At 32.5% G+C, this 14,376-nt stretch overlaps 1 protein-coding gene across 1 annotated transcript in view; it reads right to left on the bottom strand.

Annotated features, from left to right (window-relative positions):
• The window catches only part of Me1 (malic enzyme 1), a 145,348-nt gene that overhangs the window by 17,933 nt on the left and 113,039 nt on the right, over positions 1-14,376 (bottom strand). Inside the window, 2 exon segments of the mRNA XM_005324753.5 lie at positions 7,430-7,543; positions 9,191-9,288. Coding sequence (XP_005324810.2) covers positions 7,430-7,543; positions 9,191-9,288 — 212 coding nt within the window.

Below are 14,376 nucleotides of genomic sequence, written 5' to 3'. Positions count from 1 at the left end.
CATGTAAGTTTAAGAGTGGAGTCTGTTTATAATTAATATAAACCTAAAATTCAATAATGGAAATTAAACTAAAAGATGTTGAAAAATCTGAAAGTGACAAATATAATCTCCACTCTTTTTTTTCCTTAGGTTTTCTTTTATACAATTTTTTTAGTTGTCAATGGACCTTTATTTTATTTATTTATATGTGGTGCTGAGAATTGAACCCAGTGCCTCACACATGCTAGGCAAGTGCTCTACCACTGAACCAGCACCCCAGGCCCTAATCTCTAATTTCTTAATGAAATGATTCAAAATATTTTCCTCAGTGCACTTAGATTATCTAAGACAACAAATTTTTAACTGTATTTTACAGTGTTGTCTTCATCACTGTTGGTTATAGTCAATAAGTAAATAGTTTATGATAAATATTGCTAGCTAGGGAAATAAATAACAAGTAGCAGAATACATTCTAATAATTAACAGCAAAATATTTATGCTATTTTTGGTAAGTTTTTATGCTATTCAGTAAAATAAAGAAATACTCCACAATTAAGAAATGCTATCAACAAATGGAGATAAAATATGGGACCAAGACTCAGGAGGCTCTTACACTCATCATATGATTGTGGGCAAGTCCTTAGGTACTTCCCTGGATCTTGGTTTCTCTCTATATAAAATTGTTTGTATTGGTGATGATAACAGTGCAAACGAAACAGATTTGTGCTTTCCAGAGCTATATAGGCACCAGTCACCTAGAAAAGAGATTCCTGAACCCAGCTTCCAGGGCTAATTCAATTCTAATTAAATTCCATGGTGAGATCCTGGATTCCATGTGTTTGCTTTATTAAAGCTTCCCAAGTGATGAGAATTGATTAGGCAGTTTTGAGAATCACTGTACTTAATGATGTCCCTACCAGATATAATTTTTTTTTAAAGAGAGAATGAAGAGAGGAGAGGGAGGGAGGGAGGGAGGGGGAGAGGGAGAGAGAGAGAGAGAGAGAGAGAGAGAGAGAGAGAGAGAGAGAGAATTTTTAATATTTATTTTTTAGTTCTCGGTGAACACAATATCTTTGTTGGTATGTGGTGCTGAGGATCGAACCCGGGCTGCACGCATGCCAGGTGAGCACGCTACCGCTAGAGCCACATCCCCAGCCCCCAGATACAATTTTTTTAAGTTACATGTTTTCAAAAAAGTATATAATGGTCCATTCTAAAGAAGAAACAGAATAATATACATTGGCAGTTACAGATTTTTAGTAAGTTTTTTGAATTTTCTTTTTGACTGATGACTAAGATATAATTAAAAATATGGAATATAGTTTAAGCCCTCTAAATTACCTATGATGGGAAACAAATCATAAAAACAGATATTATATAAAAAGAGGGGTTGGGGATGTGGCTCAAGTGGTAGTGCGCTCATCTGGCATGTGTGGGGCACTGGGTTCGATCCTCAGCACCACATAAAAATAAAATAAAGATATTGTGTCCACCTAAAAAAACTAAAAAAGTAAATATTAAAAAATTATCAAAACATCTTGCTTTATTAATCATAGTAATCACTGGCACCTGACATTCCATCTAATATGAAACCTAAATATCCCACAGCCTCACCCCCAAAAGAAGGTCAGAAATCATTAAATGGTCATACTAACATTACTAAAGGGCTCCACTTAACAAAACCAAAAGAATCAAAAGAAAAAAATAAACTTATCTCCAAAGTATTCTCTATACCATTTTTAAGTTCAGTTGAATGATTATAGAAACTATTTGGTTTAGTTTCTAAACCAAACATAGTAGGAAAACTAGTAATGTCTTTGTGACATCATTTCTTGAATCTTTCTTCCTTATTTTATGCTGTTTCTTAGTAGAAAGTGGAAGATACAACAAGATTGAATCTCTGTGTTTGTCATCCTTTCACTGCTGTTACCAAAATACCTAACAAAAAACAACTCAGAGGAGGAAAAGTTTATTTTGGCTTACAGTTTCAGAGGTTTAGTCCTTGGTCGGCCAACTCCACTGCTCTAGGGCCAAGGTTAGAAAGGATATCACAAGGGAAAGGCATAGTAGAGGGATGCTGCTCACCTCATGGTGGCCAAGAAGCAGAGAAAGCAAGAGGAAGGGGCTGCAGATAAGATGAACCCTTTTAGGGCAGCTCCCAGTGACCCACCTCCTCCAGCCATGTCCCACCTGCCTATAGTTACCACTCAGTCCATTCAAACTAGAATGGATTGATTAGGTTATAGCTTTCACAATCCAATCATTTCACCTTCAAACATTGTTGTATTAATACAGGACATTTGAAGGGATACCTCATATCCACATCAGAACAACAAAAACACCTATGTTGTGGTGGGGCCAGAAGGGAGGACTGGTGGCAAAGAGAGTCAAGATTTAGGGTTATCATTCCAGGACCCAGGATAGGAATAAAAAAATTGGTTAAAGATCACCACTGATAAACATGTGCTTCTTCCTACACACAGACACTGAAGAATAGTTCCACAAGTGCCTACTTTGTTGCCTACTTGCCCCGTTTTACTGGTCTGTTTTTATTGTCATGTCATTGGTTTATCCGAGCTGAATGTGGCCTCATTTGGATCTATAGTCAGGGTCTTCTCAGTTAGTATGCAACAGTTGCAATGTAGGTATGAAAGTTTGCTTAAGAGATTTTTATGAGGGGGGAGTACAGGGGATTGAATATTAAGCCACATTCCCAGATCTTTTTTTATATTTTATTTAGAGACAGGATCTCACTAAGTTGTTTAGGGCCTCACTAAATTGCTGAGGCTTACTTTGAACTCTCGATCCTCCTACGTCAGCTTCCCAAGCTGCTGGGATTACAGGTATGCACCACTAGAGTGATGTTTTATCATCTCAAGACAGATAAAAATGAATGATGTGATGAAAGTAAAACAAGGAATAGAAGGTAGTGAATTCCATCAATATTTAATTCTGTTTGTTAAATATCAATATTCATAGTCTTCTGGCTAAAAGACTCATGCATATCATTTGCAGCCTCTGTTCTTTTCAATACCTATGCATATACTGATCATATTCTAAACAAAATGGAAAAGAGAGAGAGAATAATCAAGCCAGATACTTTTCACCAAGCTACAAAATCTCCTAATAGTTAGATTTTGTTTTTTTTTTTTTTTAACCACAAGGTATGCAATGCATCAAATCCTGAAAAAGCAGGGGAAAGAAAAACTGTCTGTACAGCCTAGAGTTTCAAGCCCTAAACACGTATGTTATACTCTCAGGAGGAAAATAACTGACTATATTGTCAAAACTACCTTTATATCATATAATATACCTTTATTCACTATTCTTTTCTATAGGAGTTAAACATTCAACTATTAATAAAAATATACAATAAAGTAAAATTATTTAAAACACTACAAAATAAAACCAAAATCAAAACAAATTCTGAACCGCTCTATAGTCTTATTGTGGGTTAGATGAAGCTTCTCATCAGGGTATCTGTTAATATCCTACTTTCTGTTTTTAGTGTTCTGTTATAACATTAACTAGGTTTATTAGCAAATGCCAAAATATATTTATTTAAGAAATAGGTTATGCCTAGATTGGTTTGTTTTGTGACTTCCTGTCTTTCCTGAAAATGCTCCAAAGTCATCATTGTGAAATACAAACACCAGTCCTGCTAGCAATGCTCCTTTTCAGCCTCACTTTATTGTTTTTATTCTCACTCTTTCATTTGGGAAGATTTTTGTTTTTTGAACTAAGTAGCAGTTTGTTTATATTAAAATGTATTCCTATTAGTTGGATAAATTGATATATCAATTATTTCTTGCTATAAAATCCAAAATAACATATTTGGGTATTATCAGTGGCCAAAAGATTGATTTCAACCAACTGAATTAATATTGATGAATTAATACTTAAGATACTAATATTCTATAACATAAAACACCTTCTGTTGCACATATGGTTATGAGGTGAATGAAAGGAAATGCTAGAGCTGTGATGTTGAAAGAGAAAACAGAATATTAGAATGTTAGAATAACTGGGGCTGGGGTTGTGGCTCAGTGGTAGAGCGCTCACCTCACAATTACAAGGCCCTGGATTCGATCCTCAGCACTACATAAAAATAAATTTTTAAAAACTGTATTTTTAAAAAAGAGTAATAATTATATAATATAATGATGACAAAACTCCAAGAATGAGTGGACATTTTAGTTTGGGATTTTATCTCTCTAAAATGTGAAGGAGCTTCACCAAGAAAAACTTCATTTAAATTTTTGTGATTTTTAAATGTAACGACAAGGTAATAAAATTATTATTATTGGCTTTCAGGAGATGTATAACTGCTAAGGATGAAAGATAACAAAAACAAAAGTATTATGCAAATATGAAAGCAAGATTATGCTGATTTTCAAGTTATTCCAAGATTTATTAATTCCACCACAAAGAACAATACAAGAATTTTGACTTTAAAAAACATGAAAACATTAACTAAAACTTATGTCTTTTTATATTAAGTAGAACATAAACTTTAAAATATAAAACAAACTTCTTAAATTTAACTTTATCTTGGCAAGCAGAATTATATGTTCTTTATTTTGGCTAGTAAAAAACTTGAAGTAAAAGTGACTGATTAGGTCTAGCCAACAACTTCAATTATTCTAATTATTGAATAATTAATTATTAATAATTAATTCCCATGGAATCTGGAGTCTTAGACCAGTAAATCTATGTTAAAATTATTTGAGATAAAATATGTATATTTTTATGAAAATTTCACATTAAAATGTTATTAGGATCCACAAAAGAAAAGCAGTCACAGACTTCTGCATTTGGATTTTTTATAGGCCCTAAGGACAACACAATTTATATATTCCACATCCTCCATAACTCTATTTACAGACTGATGATCCCCAATCCATATCTCTAACCCAATCCTCACCCTGAAGTTCAGTACTAGATCTCCAATTGCCAAAGAGACATTTCCATTTTAAGTCTCCACAGGCACCTTAAACTTGCTTTGTGTAAAACTCATCTCATTATTTTATTTTTCCCTTGAACTGGTCTGTTCTTTTTTCCTTTTTTTTTTTTTTTAAGTTAATGGTTGCTTCATTTACCTAGATAGTTAAGGAGTCCAGCTAGATTTCTTCCTCTACTCTATTCCTCCTCCTGTATTTATCTAATTACTAAGTATGCCAGTCTTATTTCCTAAACATCAACTTAATCAAGCTTCTTTTGCTCAACTCCATGGTAAAGTCTCAATTAATTTTGATATGAATTATTGCAACAGCTTTGTAACTAGTTTCCTCTTTGCAGTTTTTCCCTCTTTTCAAACTATCTTTCATAATGTAATCATAATGACTGAGGAGGCAAACCCTGTGCACACATTCTTTTATGGCTCATCTTCAGGATAAAAAAGGTCTTAAGTCACTTGCCATTTGCTTCCTTTCCAACCTGTCCTTCAATGTCTCTTACATCATGGTTTTTAACACTTGGAAATCCATTCACTATTCAATTAATTTATTTGACAAACTATTGATTACCAGATATGTAGTAGACACTGTATCAGAATTTATAGATATTTAAAAAATGAAAGATATTATTATTAGCTTCATTCAAGATCTCTCAGGGACCATACATCCCTTGTTTCAGTTTCAAACATATGAAGTTTATGAACTTCAGTTTCAAACATAGGAACTTTTCTTTTTCAACTCAGCATTAAGAAAACACCTTATTTCCAGATCTTCCTCAGTACCTCCACACTTCTCTTTAGTGTGATTAGGAGCATCATCCCCTGTGCACCCTGGTACCATTTATGTAATAATGCTTTCAGATAGTACTGTAACTTGTGGATTGCGTTTTTCCCATTAGGTTGTGAGTTTCCTGAGATAAGGGCCTTATTGTATCCCCAGAGGCTTGGAACAATGCCTGAACTGCAGAAAATTTCATTCAGTAGATGTTTACATTTCATGACCACAACATATACAGTGATCACAGTGTACAAATTTTTGTTGTTATGCTCATTCTTCAAAGGAATAGCAATTTTTAAACAAAAGTTAAAACAAAAGTCTGGAAAAAACAAAAACAAAAGCTAAAACAAAAGTCTGTATAAGCATACTTATTTGCTATAAAAATTATGCACATTATTTTTTCTTCCTTTCAGGCAAAATTTATTAATGTAGATTAATTATTAAAAACATATTTTTATAGCTTTAAAGTAGAACAGCTACTAAGAATTTAGACTATACAGAAAGGAACTAAAAACAATTTAAATTTTAGGGCTGGAGATACAGCTCAATGACAGAGCACTTGTCTGGCATGCTCGAGATTCTGGGTCCAATCCCCAGCACTATACACATACAAAAATAATTATAATAATGTATGATATATTCCCTTCTATAGCTCTTAGACATAACTATACTTTTAAATCAGAAGTCATATATTTTGTTTTTTTCATCTAACAGTATATTATGAATCTTTTAATAGGTCATTTATTTATCTTTGAAACAATTTTAAACACATATATATTTCACCTATGTAGCTATTTCATAATTATACTATATTTAGGTAAGTGTAACATATCACAATCATAATTAGTGTGGCAAAATATCACTATTATAAATAATGCTGTGATAACATCATCATATGTAAAGTATCATATACATTTCTATCTCAACAGGATCCATTCTTAGAATGGAAACAAATGGCCAAGAAGCATAAATCTTTAAAGGTTCTAGATAAACATTAAACAGCTTTCCAGAAAGTTTCAACACATTTCCATTTATATCTATATTAAATTACACTGCTTATCACTTGTTAATCCTTAAAATTTACATTCATATAAAAAGGGAATGTATATATATTTTTTAGAAGAGTGATTGAAATGTACATGTAATAACAATGCCTCATTTCCATATGGCCACATGGTCACATACCCATTCTAGTTCTCACAATAACCCTATGAACTAGATACTACTGTCTGTACTAAAGTTGGAGAAACTGAGGTACAGGTAAGTTAACTTTCAAACAGCCTAACTATTTTTAAAGTTCTTCTCTCAGGAATTCCCTTCCAAGCCATCAGAAAAGGGGGCTGAGATAAAGTAGCAGGTGAAATGCAGTTATTTCATTTTTTCCCTCCTTCCTTTCTAGCTAGTGTGCAAGCTGACCAACAGCTCTTAACAAATGGTGCTATATTAGGAGTTTCATCTGTATCAGTATCAAACTGCCTCATTTGGAAACTCAAGTAATTCAAATGGACTGACAATCCATTCGGTTGTAATGAGTCTACATATGTTGTTCCTGAGTCAAAGTTTCCTTCATTCAAAAGAGTATCAATATGACCATTGAGGTCAAAAGGCTAAATTTATCACACAGTGTAAAGTGGGGTGATGGAAATGGAAGTAGTTGTTGAGATGGTTATCCAGGATGGCATATTGATATTTATGGTCAAAAAATAATAAATTCTTACCTTAACTATCAATCCTTTTGAGTCAACCAACCATATCTTTTTGATGGCTTTCTCTTTTGGTAAACCTTCTTTCTCCATGGCCATAACAATTAAGTGTGCAATCCCTAAGGCAGCCTGAAAAAGAAGTTATGAAAATAAAAATTTCAGAAGTTGTTTCATGTGATATATTATCAAGGGTTGACAGTTCACCTGATTTTGTCTTGTTAATAAGGAAGTATAAAATGGCTCTGAGAAAAGTATTTTTGTCACATTGGGTTGAACCAAATAACAATTATTAACTTTGACTACAATAGCACCACTATTATATGGTTTGCTATTTAGCTACACATAAACCAGTGATATCCTTGATTGTTAGTATTTTTAATCCTATTAATATAATCAAGATTTGTTCCAATGGGAAAACACTGAAATTAATGAGCTGGTGAAACTTGCTCATTGGATTGTACTGTTTATTGTCAGGCTCAAGCTCTTTTAATTAAATTTGAAGAAGGAAGACTAGTCATTGGAATGGGAACCTGATCATTAGGTAAAGGAATGAAATAGACAAAAAAAATATGTGTTCCCCAGTGTTTATTTACTCTATTTGGACAAAGTAAGTACTGTTAAATTCCCTGTGAGATTAAAGAAATCAACTTCCTTGGTATTTGGTAAATTTTTTGAAATCTATGAAATCTCAATATCTTGTCAGAAACAAACAGGTTTTGAACACACAACCATGACTACTTCTTGACTGCTGATTATCAAGATCTGATCTGTGCCATTCATCAAAAACCTTTGCAAATTCAAAGAAGCTTACCAAAATTAAACACAGTATGTCATAATCCACAAAACAAAGAATTCAAATGTCAAAGCTATTATTTAGGCTTGATTTTTATTTCAATTTGAAAGTGAATTTGTGATTTACATTCTGAATACTTATGCCTTGGCATTTAAGTTCTAGTTCATTTATTTTGTTTGAAGCAAAATGAACAAGAAAAATGAAAAACAATATAATGTACATAAATTTCCACAGAGTGATATAGTGTTCTGTTTATTTATAATCACATTAAACTTAAAAATTTAGTTTCTTAAATGTGTATGTATATGAATGTATATATATACATATACACACATATGCACAAAGTATTTCCCCATTTATTAATTCTACAGAGACTATAATTCTAGAGATTTTTTGACAGTTTTCCCAGAAGGAAACTAACATTTTAATTTCTGTTTGGTGGGTGAATTATTATTACTGGAGTCTAATTTTATTTCAAATGATTAAATTATACACAATGATAATAGAAAACAATATAATTTGGTCTTGCTACAATCTCCTTCCAAGATTTTTTTTCTTAAAAGCATATATAGTTATATATGTGCACATTGAATTTGGAGTTAAGACAACTTTTGAATGTGATACTGGAGGATACTAGAAATCAGCATCAGATATTCCAGCTTGAATACTTAAATACATAATTATACATGGGAAGTTTATTTTTCCTCCATGATACCCTAAATATGCACAATGAAAACCTATGGCAACATTTAATAATCTTGCAAACTTAAAACTTTGGAAAGTATCTTCATAGCTCTATACTAAAGTCTCCTATGAAAAATTAACATGCCACAATACTTAATTTGAGAACCTTCAATAAAGCCAATAGTTGTAATATGCTAAAAACAATGAAACAATATTTTGAAACTTAAATTAATGGGTAGTTAACACTAATTATACATTCATTAGTTTAGGAGAACATGACTATTATGCAAGGCAGGTACCTCTCCAGCTCCTTGGAATAGTATTGTTTGATCGGATAGTTTGTTCTTGGTTATTCGAAGAGCTGCAAGGAGACCTGCAACTGCAACAGATGCTGTTCCTGAAATAAGTAATAAATATCCTTGAGTAATCCTCATGTAGATCCTGCCAAATTCTAAGGCTTTATTCACATCTTGAAATCCTCACACAACAGTTTAGCTGGTACAGAAAGAGAACCTGAGATTCCTTGCTTGCATATGAAGTGAAATTCTCAGGCTACTAACAAATATTTGAAGATAGTAGCTAACTACTATCCTTGAAAACTTTCCCAAAAATTGTGACTTATTTTGATAATGCAATGAATAAGAGCACAGGTTTTGAATTCTAATTTGGATTCCAGCTCACCCTGCTTACTAGTTGAAAGGATTTAGAGAAATAACTTTGTATGTCAGTACCCTTATCTGTAAAAAAGAGTTTTACTATATGAGACAAGAAAAATAGTAAGTCTATTAGATTCTTCCACCTAAATTACTATTGAGGTTTTGAAATCTATTACTCATCTTTGTACAAAGGAGACACATAATAAATGCTTGCTTATAATTAAGATGCTGATAGAAAAATGTTTTTGATATTTCGAGTTTAATGTTTTAGTTTTTCAATTTGAAAAGGCAACAGTTAATGGCAATTAAAATGATGTTATGGAATTCTTTAATTGGCTTTCTATCTAGATAATCATTGGTAAATCCCACAGGTGCTATTATATAAAATTAATGTAAAGTTTACTTGGGATAAAAATTGCATTTTTCTCATCACACCTCACAGGTATAGAAACTACACCAGTTCTAATTATATTATTTCACCATATAAGCTTTCACAGATCACAGAGCATTTGTCTTGCTTTGAACATAGTTATAAAGTTCAGCATCTTTATGGCTTATTCTTGAAATAAAACCCTGCAGTTTTTTGCATTACCTTCCAGCTATATCTACATTTTAATCCTCAAGTAACATTCTACCTGTTTCCTAGATCATTTGACTGAATAGTAAAGCCTAGTTAAACTTCAAATGCCCTTATTTAGATAAAACCTAGATCAGAATAGGTTTGATGAATGACACAATGATAGAGTATTATATATGCCAAATACCAAAGATATTAAACATTTCACCACCAGAGTATTTATTCTTTACCATTTTTGATTTGTTTCCTTCTTGAATAACTAGGTAGTAATAAATAACTATCACAATAAATAATAATTATTGAAGGCCTACATGTTTCTTTTTTTAAAAAAATCTTTTTAGATGTAGATGGACATAATACCTTTATTTTATTTATTTTTATGCAGTACTAAGGATCAAACCCAGAACATCACACAGGCTAGACAAATGCTCTGACTGAGCTATAACCCCAGCCTCTACATGCTTCTTGTGTGTGTTTTTATTTAGGGACACAAGTTGGATTACAAAAATAAAGTGCTTAAAATTTTGAGTGACCACTTCAATATTATAAATTGTGACAAGTCATAGATTATACAAAATTCACTCTTCTATGCATTACTTAAAATGGAATACTGTGCAAAAAATTTGGCTGATCCATATAGGGAATATACATTGACAGAATCAGAGTGATGTCAGTGATGTCCCATATACCAGGATTCATTAGATTTGTTAAACAGTGAAAGAGAATTGATATTAGAGAGGTTCAGACATTCAGTTAGTGAGGTAATTATCTACAAACAGAATTGCAAGATCTCTCTATCTTGGGTTATTTTGAAGTAAACTGGCCAGAAGTTCAGATGTCAGGAACTCTAAACTCCTTTCCAGCTCTAAGATTGTATTATCTCAAGGGTTTCCGCAGATTCTACCAACATCACAAAATTTAACCAGTTAAAGAGTAAAAGTTCATGTTTTATCAGCATTCACTGTATTTGCATTATTATTCTGATTTTAAGAAGAACTGAGTATTTACAGTTAGACAAACATAAAATATTCCCAGTCTAACTGTAATGTGGTGACTTGTCTTCATATGGTTATGTCACATGGCTCTGTATTAAAACGCAAAATAGTTTAAGTTCAGACGTATTACCCCAAATATGGCAAAATAGTATACTCTATCCATACTGGATATGGGAACCTATATTTAAATATATATTCCATAATATTTCCTGAGGTATAATAAAAGCCCTAATCTTCTTTCCACAGAATCAACAAATTCAGAAAGATACTTCTCCCACCACTAAAAATTTAAAAATTTAACTTGTTCCTGATTCTTGTACATGGATGGCCTACTACTATCTTGATTTAAATTTCACTTTAAAAAAGAGAACAAATGTGGAAAACTTAAATTTCATAAAACTTTTTATTATACATTATTACACAACAGCTTTTGTTTTCAAGTTAAAAAGTAAAAGTTTAGTAAATCAGACAGTCATAGGGCTTAATATATAACACTGTCAACATGATAATAAAGAGATTGAATCTTTCTTAAAATTTTAGAAACTTTTACAGGATGGACAACCTTGTCCAAAAATTAAAAATCCAGAGTGTTCTAAAACCTAAAATTTTTTTGAGCAGTGATACGACATCACAAATGAAAAGTTCTATACCTTACCTTATGTGATGAGTTGTAGTAAAAAAAACTTTAAAAATATTTAATCAAATTACCTTCAAGCTATGTGGATATGGTGTATATGAAACAAATTATATGTTTAAACTTGATCCTATACTGAAGATATTTCATTATGTATATGCAAAAACATATTACAAAATCTAGAAACTTCTATTCCAAAACATTTTGAACAAGGGATATTCAACCTACATTTGTATTTGTGTATAATGTGTCTTTAATATTAACAGAAGTTGCCAGTTGTCCTGTGTTTGTGCTATGGTTGTAAATATCAGTCTTATCTTAAGAATGACCTCTCCTAATAATTTGTTAAACAGAATTACTATATAAAATTAATGAGACCAAAACCTACTATTAATGTACAATTATAATGCATTGATTTTTTAAAAATGATATTAAAAAATCAGTGAGACCAATATGTAATTAGAGAACTATAATCTTCAAGTACTAGTAAATAAATAGGTCAGATGATAAGAACGAGCAGTAGGAGGAGGAGTTCACCTAGACTAGGTTCAAGGCATCTAGAACACATACTACCTGAGCCCAGAACTGAGGGATTCACCAGGATCAAGGATCTCAGAAAGGAGGACATACTAAGTAGGAAGAGCACGTGCAAGACATTGAGGCAGGGATGATGATCTGCTAAAAATAGGATAATGAATATAAAATTTAGTATTCCTTCTCCCCAACAAAATCTACTAAAAAAAAAAAAAAAAAAAAAAAACACAGAAAAAAGATTTTTAAAAACCGGAGAACAGAAAAGCACTGCAATAAAATTTTAGATGTTAGAAGGCTTTTAAATAGGTAAATTACAAATGACTTGGCCAACTTGAGAAAGCTGGGTGGTTGGCAAGCAGTAGTAATGGTTAAGAAATGAATAGACTGATATGGCAAAATTCTCAAAAGGCTCAGCTAGGTGGCATCAGGGCACTGGTCAAAAATCTGCTGAGAAGCCAGGCACAGTGTGGTACATGCCTGTAATCCAGCAAATGAGGAGGCTGAGGCAGGAGGATCAGAAGTTCAAGGTCAGCCTCCACAATTTAATAAGACCCTGTCTCAAAAGAAAAAAAGTGAGACAACTGGGGATGTGGCTCAGTAGTAAAACCCTAGGTTCAATCCACAAGGATGGGGGCGGGGGGGATCTGCTGAGAAGTTAGAATCCAGATCTGCTTCCCTCTGCTTCTGGCAAATGGTTGACCCTGCTCTACTCTGAAAGTCTGGGAAAAATACTAGAGGTTCATATTTTAAAGAGTCTGGATTGTAAGACAGCAGGCATAATTGGAGGCAAGAGTGCCATCCTAAGTAAGATTATGACAAATTTATGTGACTGGGGACGTCACTCAGTGGCTGAGTGCTTGCCTAGCGTGTACAAGACCCTGGATTCAATACCCAATACTGAAAAAAACAAAAAGAAGAAAAGAAATTTATGTACTCAACCCAATCTTCTCCTTCTTAGTTCAATGAACACTAAAAGAATGCTAACATTGACAGAAAGTTAATAAATGAGAAAAACTGGAAAAATCCTTTCTGTGGAATTTGAGCAGTGTAAGAGAAAAGATCTAAGAGAGTGACAATCAAATTCCCCAAGGAAATGGCCAACAGGCCTAATATGATTTTTAACCAAAACCTATATAATTTATGATTATTTTAGATCACTAATAAAGATTTTTATGTACATTTTCTTTAATCAAATCATTTTCATAAAAGTTAGAATTTTTAAAGTACATATCTAGAATATTTAAAGTACATATCTTTTAAAAAATAAGAAAAAAAATCCAAGGATCAGTGTGAAAACATTTATTTACATGGTATGGCTGTAATGGTTATATAATTATTTTCCTTGGCAATGAAATGCAGTTTCTGTGCCCACTGTGGGGAAAATATTACATCAGTGGGCATAATGGTAAAAGCATAAGGTTAAAAAGGCAAAAAAGAAACATATGGAGAAAATGTGTCATAAAGACACAATTTTGGTATAGAGAAATGCATAAAATGGTTTGGTCGTTTCTAGTCAGAAGCCCAAAAACTTGCCAATGGTTTTCCATAGTCAGAGATTAGACATTTTTTTTTTTTTAAATCCATCTTCTTCTTTTCTGAGATAGTAAGACTCGAAATTTCTATGAGGAAATAAGCAATCATTCGAGTGCAGATTATATTTTTAAGCCAGATAAGCTGGGGTGAAGCAATGCCTCTATAGTGGTGACATACAGGAGAAATATTCTGCAGTGAATCCTCTTGACTCCTCTATGCCCTTCTCTTGACCCTGAGGTGGCTCCTGCCTCAAATTTCCTGTGCTCTAGACTGGAATTCTGATGGACCCCAAGCACTGACCTCAAAATTCCTGGCCTTGGCTGGTGGAAATTCTCATCTCAATTCATAGTTGCCCCTTTTTTTCTTTTTTTAAAATGATTTGGATTTAACATTCTTTTTATTTAAGTAAACTCTAATTCTCACTAATTGGTCTTTAACTTCTAATATGAACATTTCTATGAGGCCCATAAAATGAAAAAAAAAAACATACTAAAGAAAGGGATAGGTCTGTTAAATAATTTACTTAGTAACTCTTCTACAGATCATCTAAAAATGA

The sequence above is a fragment of the Ictidomys tridecemlineatus genome, chromosome 8, assembly GCF_052094955.1.
Source record: "Ictidomys tridecemlineatus isolate mIctTri1 chromosome 8, mIctTri1.hap1, whole genome shotgun sequence".
Classification (NCBI taxonomy): Eukaryota; Metazoa; Chordata; class Mammalia; order Rodentia; family Sciuridae; genus Ictidomys; species Ictidomys tridecemlineatus.
Note: the sequence above shows the minus strand (reverse complement) of the source record. Positions and strands in the feature narration are given on the sequence as shown.